The sequence below is a fragment of the Amblyomma americanum genome, chromosome 4, assembly GCF_052857255.1.
Source record: "Amblyomma americanum isolate KBUSLIRL-KWMA chromosome 4, ASM5285725v1, whole genome shotgun sequence".
NCBI classification, from domain to species: domain Eukaryota; kingdom Metazoa; phylum Arthropoda; class Arachnida; order Ixodida; family Ixodidae; genus Amblyomma; species Amblyomma americanum.
Window position 1 is genome coordinate 126848231 of NC_135500.1, and position 9193 is coordinate 126857423.

The 9193-nt window shown below is 48.9% G+C and overlaps 1 protein-coding gene across 1 annotated transcript; it reads left to right on the top strand.

Annotated features, from left to right (window-relative positions):
- The first annotated feature begins 1588 nt into the window (after positions 1 to 1588).
- rtv (QVR superfamily protein rtv) lies at positions 1589 to 9122 on the top strand. Its single transcript, XM_077661660.1, has 3 exons — positions 1589 to 2009; positions 6384 to 6545; positions 8195 to 9122. Exons 1-3 carry the CDS (start codon positions 1913 to 1915, stop codon positions 8416 to 8418), a joined length of 483 nt encoding a protein of 160 aa, XP_077517786.1. The 5' UTR covers positions 1589 to 1912; the 3' UTR covers positions 8419 to 9122.
- The last annotated feature ends 71 nt before the right edge of the window (positions 9123 to 9193 follow it).

A 9193-nucleotide genomic window follows, 5' to 3' on the forward strand; every position in this document is an offset into this window, starting at 1 on the left:
CAGCCTGGATATATTGGGACCTGACAGATATTGGATAATCATCGGAGAAAATGGGAATTTTTTCATGGATTCTTGACACGCTCCTTACAATATTTAAAATCCCCCCCCCCCCCCCCCCGTGAGGTAATAATCTGCTCCTGAAACGGATGTTATTAAACCGGATTGCTAGATGCCGTGGGCATCCAGAGTCACTTCCTTCCTCTTTGTACTTCATTTTGAAATAAACCACTAATAATAATAATGACCCGACACACCCTACCTTCGCGCCGAAGGACGGTCGGTCCGGCCATGGTCTGGCGCAGCCAAAGCCGCCGTGACGTTTCTTGGACTTGATCTCAGCAAACGTGCGCCAGGCACCTATTTGCGAGCCTTTTGTCATTCCCTAATGCCTCGCTGCCTTTACATTGTAGTGGGGTGTCAAGCCTCAGCTATGAAGGGGAGAGAGCGCTCCGGCCTCCACCGTCAGCTCCTGCACGGTCAGGAAGAATGACGACTTATTCAACTTAGCCCAGTCAACCTCCTAGTGGCACAGCCCTCTTGTTGGTTGTTATCACCATGCCGTCCGTAGAGCTTTGGGCCCAACATGGCTGGCGCTTCGCCGGAGTGGGATGTTCAGCCGGAGCAGTGCACTGGACAATGCAAGTGTCAAATAGAACAGACTGCACAGGCTCGCGGATACCCTGTTCTTGCATGCCTGGTTTCCTATTACCGAGCATCTGCGTGGAAAAGAACACCTTTCTAAATTTAATTTTCTAAACTATGGTAGCAGTTTTCACCCGTAATAAATGAGAAGAGATTCGGCCCTTAGCTCTCACGCGGCCAACTGAGGGCGTGAGCCCTCTTGAGGAGGGAGTGTCGGCGCAACTATCTGTGGCACTTGTTTGCCTCCGTGGAGGATGTAAACTCGAAAAACATTTAATAATTGTTCTTGTTACTAGCTGCATAGCTGTGCACCAAAGCTGTTAGAAATGGCAAGTATCCCGATGAGCTGGAGGCGCCCATGGAAAGTTTGGAAGCGCACTGCAGCCGCGGCGTTGCGCGCCAAGCGTAGCAAGCAGGGGCACCAAGCTATAAAGTTAAGCTCAGAAGTACATGCAACTGGGCTTGTTGGTGCGTATTCGTGAAAGACATGAGAGTGCAAAAATGGCAACACGGACGAGTAAGGGAACAGGACGAGCGCTGAACAGGACAGCGCTCGTCCTGTTCCCTTACTCGTCCGTGTTGCCATTTTTGCGCTCTCATGTCTTTCACAAAGTTAAGCTCGTTACGGGAGGAAGGCGCTGTTCACCGCATGTACAAAGTTCCAGCATAAGTATTTCGTAAGACGTGTCCAGGGCCATGTGTATCATGGCGCCGTGCTGCCTCATGACGCATCACGATGTCTAAATGATGTCCGCCGCCGAGAAATTAACGATCGATTCAATTAGCAGCATCCTGCAAGGCGACCGCACGCAGGCGGCCGATTTCTCTTTCCGGATCGCCCACGGGGTTGAAGCAGCCAGGCGCGAGCTAAAGAGGTCAACCGCAGCAGCACTGCGCGACGCCCGCCAGATTCTTCGTCCTCCTCTCTGAGGAACCGGTCTTGGGCTCCCCCCGCGCAGCGCTGCGCTGTGTTCCCTTCCAGGGCGACGTGGAGGAACGCCTTGGGCCTGGCGGCTGCCATCCGCCGCTTCCGAAGAAAAAAAAATCCCCGCCGCTGCCTTCGTCCGAAGTCGAAGAATCAGCTCCGAGACCGCACCGATTGTTGAGTGGCATGTGAGAGTAGCCGGGGTACCGCGGCTACACGAGAGACGGGGAGGAAAGGACATTCTTCTTCGTTCGCAGCAGGAAAAACTGCTGCTGTGACGAGGTGGTGGTGGTGTCAACGGACTGTTCTGTGTGGCCGCTGTAAGCGGAGGTCGTCGAACACGCCATGTTCTCGGACGGCTGCTCGACGAAGTGGCTAGGCCTCGCTCCGCTGTCACTGGCGGTGCTGGCCGTAGTCCTGCTTCCTTCGCTGGTGGAAAGCCGTGAGTACACGATACGCTCCTGGTGGATCGCGAGTTTCGCTGTATTGCAGTGTGCTTTAAGGGCTTCGGGGGTGGTGTCTGTCGTCCAGCTGGTGGTAGGGGGTTTCGCCTCGAGTGTCACTGAAAATAAGACGTTCGCACTGCTTTACGACATTCATGGTCAGTGGAGCGGACTTTCAAGAAATATTAGTGTATACTGAAACCCGAACAGGATAACTCTCACGCGAAAGCAAGAACACAAACATATGAGCCACTGAAAAAGAAAATCAAGTGGTTTAATTAACACTTCTCTGCATCTGTGCTTGCGCCATGGAAGTGTAAATCAAATGCGCTGGTATCCGGTTTATTTTAACTAAAATCTTTTCATTTGCTGCCCCACTTCTGCCTTGTTCGCGTTTCGTTTGACGCCAACAGTTCGTGCGTGTGCGTCACAGAAGATGCCAAGCGTTCCGAGTTATCGCGGCGGTTAGGTTTCGTACGCACAGACCATTTGCGAGCATCATGGTTAAAGTATTATATTCACGTGTAGCAGCAATGACATTCTTTACTTCGTTATGCATTGTAAAAGACACGTGCGTAATGTGCGCAATTATACATGCATGATATATATTATGCTACAGAAACACGACACAAGTTCATATGCAGTCATGAGCCATTCATTTTTTCTTCGCAGTACCATTTTGACGGCCCATGATGACCTCTCTCATTGAAGAGGGATCAAAGTAACAAGCTCTAAACCAACTCTGAGTAACGTAATTATCGCCACCCTCCGCGTTTCTCCACAAGCAGGGACAACAGTATATAATACCATCCTGGGAAATGAATGAAATCAGTGCATAATTCGTCGCTGCGAGTGTCGTGATACCCTGACCTTTTCTTCATTTGTTCAGTTTTCACAACGTATTTACTTGGGGAAAAAGCAGTGTCGCCAACTTTCCCCCTTCCGGCATCACATGAAATCGCTTGCCCCGTGGCATTGGATGACGACACGTGTACCAGCGTTCAGGCCGCCGACCCGAGCTAGGCCCTGAATGCGGAAACGGGTGAAGGCAAGCGAAGCGCGCTAGAGTACGTACATCGGCTGCTGGCTCAGCGATGATTGACACTTCGGAAGCGGCCGTGACCAACACCCTCTGCCGTGACACTCCGTCAACAACGGATCACCGCGGCGGGAAGTCCCTCAATGATTTCTACCGTGTGCATGCCGCGAATACTTCTGCGGGCGCGCAAAGCAGTGAGCTTCTTTCGGAATGCGGGGTGGGATTCTCCCCGGTACTCTGAGACACGCGCAGCAAATCCGCTGTCAACTTTGAGCGCCCGGCTCTCTCCGCGCAAATAAAGTGCTAAACATGCTTATTCGCTTTGCGCGACCGGTATGATGTCCACCAGCGAAAGGAGACGTTCTCAGAAATTAAATGAATTCGCGTTCAAATAATAGCACTTCGTGGGTTCTTTTTGTGTTGTGCCTTTTTCCTTGCGCGCGCATGCATGAGTGCGCGCGTTTGAGTTTGGTTATTTATGGCACCGCCTACTTTTTCTTTGCTTGCCACGCGTAAGCGGTTTTCGAGTTAAGTGTTCGACTGCCGGACAGTGTGTGCATGGGGGGACGTCGTATGTGTGTGATTACGCACATAAATCCCCTTAAAATGCCGTTTTCTTTTTCTTTGTCACATTCTATACTGAACGAGTCAATGATAATATTTGAACGGTGTAAGCCTTCGTTTTGCCTTGCACTATTTTTTAATGCTTAGGTGTTATCGGGAGGCAGGTGACAGTCATTAAAAATAATTCAAATGACACCCAAAATGAATTCATTCCTGAAGCGAAGAAAAAACAACGTGAAATTCCAGTCAAAAAAAGGCCAGTTGGAAATGACCAAAACACAATCGGAGCCTGTTGTAAGCAGCTGGAACAAGTCGGGTTTCTGTCGTGTTAGGCCAGTTCCAGTTACTCTTTTCTGGCTGGGATGAAATGGAGCGTGGCTTGGAAAGGCGCACGTGACGTAAACGCCGTGTATGCCGACAAAATTATTGACTATCCAACTCGCACACGAGGAAAATTTACGACTTAAGTGCTCACCTCCATTTCTGAAGTCAATACAGCAACCAGCCTCCGATCCCAACTCGCCGCTTCTTCGACTTCTGTATAAGAGCGGTTTACAGTTATCCCATTCAAGGTCGCTGCAATGGTTGGCGTCGAGCCCAGCTGGCGGAGTTCCGGTTTCCTGCCAGATGTCCTCGCGGTCTCCCGTGTCTCCAAGCTGCGCTGTCTCCAGAGACTAACGTTGCAGCTACGGCATATTGAGAGCTGTGACTGCTATACTAGCACAGCTATTGAACAGTTTGCATATTTGCTGATGCTGTATAGGGTCACCGGCGTTTGTTGACAGTAAGCTAGGGAGCGTGAAAAATGAAATGTCGTAATAAAACAATGGCTCAGTTGCGACGCGGCACCTTATGGTGTTCAGCCGTACATTTGGCATCTGTTGAAGTCACGTAATCTGCATACGTAATACCTGTACACGAAAGGAGGGAGGGAGGATTCTTAGAGTGAACAGGAGGAATATAATTTTTGCTGTATTCTTGTAATTCGATTTCCACTTCTGTAACATTAACGTGCCTTCCCGCGCTGCTAAATTCCGCACTCGATTACGATCCATTTCTGTTAAAAAGAAGCAAATGTATGGACAGAAAATAAACATGAAAGTAAATATAAACAAATGTTCTTGCAAATTTAAGCTTCTTTGTAAGTATTATAGTTGGATACAACTTAACTCTGCAGTGAAGCTCCGCCTACATTCCGAGCCTCCGCACAGAATTCCTACGCGACAAAAATGTTGTCCGTTGTTAAAACTCTTCTTGTTATCTAAACAAGAAGCTAATCACAAGAACAAAAATAATCAGCTCTAGAATTTTAATACCCGACTTGCTTAATCAAGTCAAACATGAAAAGCTGATTTCATTTACTATAGCGGTTACCTAGTGGAGTAATACAGGACGCCGTGGACCGTGGCCCTGTGTTAACAACTGCCGTTTTCTCTAGTTGTAAATAAACTGTACTCTGTTATATATGTGCCAAGATGCATTGTTGCAGCATTGATTGTGCTCCTGCTACAGAATATTTTATTATCACTCCTCCTAAAGTATCATCGCACATTAAGGTGGGAGAACATCAGGCACTTAATTTTCGTATTTTAGCAATGCAGTCCGCAATCTACCGTAGCTTCTTGTTTCCAAATTGATTTATCTTTGAGTGTCCCTACAAAAAATAATACAGTGTAAACGTGAAGCACAAGTTGTGACTGAACACATTTTCCTGCAGTAGGCCTGATGACGATTCTCCGACGTGGAAGCTCGTTTGCCTGCGCCTCGTGAATTCTCCCCGGGTAATAACGAGAACACACAGAATGTGATCGGCGAGACTCTTTGTGTAATGTAGTGATTTTTTATAGCGGTGAAATAACAGAGAACTAAGAGCAAAGGACATTAGAGCAAGGGAAAATGGAAAGGAAACGGTGCTGTTGTTAGTCGCAGGCTGTTTATAGTCATAGTACATGACTTCTTCACATCGCGCCCGAAAGCACGAGCTGACCTAGCGCGAAATGAGAACGATTTCATTCGATTGCGAGTTTCTCGGGCAATGGAACAGATTTCCGTGGAACAAATGCGGAATTAATTGCGAAAGCCGCATTGCTTGATTGTACGTTACAAAATTAAACATTGATGATTTTGGTATGTATAGTCATTTGCTTAGCGGCACTATCAAAGTAAAAGCTGTTCACAAGCGATAATCGTTGCATGCGTAAATTTTGTTCAAGGCAGCCTTCGTGCCTCACCGTCGTGTGCTGCCAACAGTCCATGGAACGTAGAACGCTGCGACCCGCAGTCACGGAGCAAGACTAAACTATAGAGGAGGTGAAACTCTCGTCTGCGCAAGCGAGCGCAGGCGATCAGATAAAGTCACGGTTCTTGTATGCGCCAACGGGGGCGCATGCTGTGGCGGCGCCTTGCGGCGCCTCGTAGAAGCAGCAGGGAAAAAAATTAAAAAATGCAGTGCCCGGGCAGGCGGCGCGCGCTCAAAGCAGACGACAAGCAGACGAAACGGGCGTTTGCTTCAGCGGGCACGCCGTGACGTTGTGTTTTAGTAGTTTCTTTCCAGGCCACCAGGCGCCGCCAGCAGGATAGTGGCGCCGCGGGCTTGTGACCATTTCTGGTCACCGCAGACGGCGGAGTTCCTCCGTGCCGCAGTTGAGCTTGGCCGTTAAATAAAAATGCCGGTGCATTGCTGCATCGGTTACTCGCCATTATTGTGAATGACTGAGAAATGACCTTGTCTATAACCCGAACAAGCAGGTGAAACTCTTGACGCCCGCAGGTCGCACGTCCTACTGCTTCGTGTGCCGGTCGAGGGGCCAGCTGGGAGACTGCCGGGACCCGTTCCCCTACAACGAGACAACAGTGGAAGGTGTGCGCGGGGTCGAGGCCTCGCCGTGCGCCTCCAAGTGGTGCGGCAAGCTCGTCGAAGGAAGGGACGACGGTGAGTGGACTTCCTTTACGACACAATCTCCATTCATCAGCCTAACTACGCCTACTGCAAGACAGAGGCCTCTGCCACTGCTGTCCAGTTCACCCTGTCCAACGCCAGCAGCGGCAGCTTTATTCCCGAAAACTTCCCTATCTCTTCTGCCCATTTGTCTCTCTGCCGTTCCCTGCTACGTTTACATTATCTTGGAATTCACTCCACTGCCCTAAGGGACTATCGGCCGTCTTCTCTTCACATTACATGCCCTGCACATGCCCATTTATTCTTCTTGATTTCGATTAGGATGTCAATGACGCGCTTGTTCCCTGACCCGCTCAGCTCTCTTCCTTTCCACAGCACATTTCGCTGTCCTCCATATAATATCAACCCGTTTCGTTAGCCTTCAAGTTTCTGCCCCATGTGTGTGTGCATTGAGATGGGTTAAACATATAGGGACGCCATATTTGGGTTCTGTAAACGTGGATCACGTAGACGTAGGCGAATTCGTCGGGCTAATGACCCATGCATGCTAATATATACACTCGAGGTCAGAGACTTCTGATCCCAACTTTGCGCCTTATGTACCATTTCAAAGTAACAGCATTCGACATAAAATTGACGTCCCTGTATTCTTTTGAAGACGTCAAAAAACCTCACGCGGGCACTGTGAGTTATGTAGCGATAGCTACATTACGGTAGCATTTCGAGCCTTCAGCGTGGCGGCGCTGCTACCCTCACGCTGTCACGTGGTTAATCACGTGGCGCGGAGCAGCTGCGGGGGGCGCGGCGCAGTGACTGATCACGTGGTTCGTCACCTGGTTGGTCACGTGACCAGCCACGTGGTGCGGAGCAGCTCGCCGGCGAAACCGAGCTGCCACAGCTGTGCGCATGCGCCGCGTCAAGTGGGACGAAGATGAAGAAGGGACGCCCAGCGAAACGGAGCGGTGAAAGACTGACTGCAATTCAACTGAGCAAGTTCCACTCGGCCAGCTGTAGCTATGGCATCACTCCTGGTTTAACCAGAGCTAAACCACCGCCATTTTTTTTACATTTGTTTGCAAGACGAATAGCGGTTGGCCCGAATCAAATAAGAACTTTAACCGAATGGTTCCAAGTACCGTATATACTCGTGTATAAGCCTCACTTTTTTTCCGTCAAATTTTCTCAGGTGCGGGTTATACATGAATCAGGCCCATATATAGCCACACATTAATGCACTGTGGTGCCACTGTGGCTACTGCATCAGATAATTAAAAAGCTGGCGACATATACGGACATTTTATTTCACCATTCATCGCCGCTTTCGTGCTAATCGCCATCGGACGAGCTCAGCTCATCGGCACTCTCACCGCAGTCGGATGAGCTCGCCTCATTGGCGTGCTCCCAATGCTAGTCGTCCTCAGTGCCGTCCATGGCATTTGGCAGCCCCGTGACTCTAAAACTCTCTGAAATGGTGTCCGCTGTCAATGAACGCCTCGCGTGCAGAATCCAAGCGCACACAGCAGCACAGCGTGGTGCTGCTCTCATCGAGCTGCCACATGCATTGGCCCATGTTGTTAGGGTATCCGGAATCGTCGTACCCTATACAAGATAATGATTCCAAGCTTTAATTACGTGGTGTTGTGAAACCTAATAGATGGTAATTCATTTTTTTTTATTCGCAGACTTCGACCTGGCCACGGAGCGTATGTGCCTGCAGCGTCCACCTGATGACCTGGAAGAGCGCTGTGCCGAGACCCTTTACCAGAACAGACGTGTCTACATGTGTTTCTGCCGGGGAGACGTGTGCAATGGGGCCCACAGGACGACGGCTATGGGCTCTGCTGCCGTCGGGCTCACTCTCACTGCCACTTTGTTTATCCGCTACATGTGGCAGGTGAACCTATGATGGAAGCAAAGGCTAGTTTTTCCAAGGAAAGATTGTTGTGGCCTTCACAGAGAGGTTACACCACTAAAATGGAACTAGCTCTAAAATTTGGAAACTCTAGCATCTTCCACAACAGCTGCTCACATCTGAACAGTGTGTGTTCAAAAGCGATGCAAAAGTGCTTAAAAGCAGCGTCAGCCGCACTTCTATTCAAATATTTATCATTGCCAGTATTGACACTTTATAGAACTAGCGCAGGTATGGAACGAGGACATTTAATGCAGAGAATGAACGGCAGCTTCCACAGTTCCTTTTTCAGAAGCCAGTGGGAGTGAACACAGTGTTATAGTAGGCCATATCAATTGCAAAGCACTTAGCCAAAAATGAAGGAGCAACCGACTGAACGCTGTGTCATTTCTCACGTGAAAAACATACTCCAGAACTTGACTCTGCTGAAAATTCCTGCGAGACCATTTCCACACTTAACTTGAAATCACATTTTCTTCTTCTGTTAGAAACTGACCAAAAAGAGACTGTATTTGTAAATGGTCAGAGTATCAGCACTTTAACTGCCATTTTGGCCACAGTGTTACTACTGTCCAGTAGAACATAACCGCACCCATCACAACTTCCCAGTAAAACTTCTGTACAGCGAGCTACCACTGCCATGAATTCCTTCTGTTTAAATTACATCGCTATAATTTACTTGTTTTACATTATTTTTGAGCTTCTATGTTGTGTTCTGTGAAAGAATAAAGATTTGTTTTCCAAAAATGGTACATTCACTCCAAGGAAG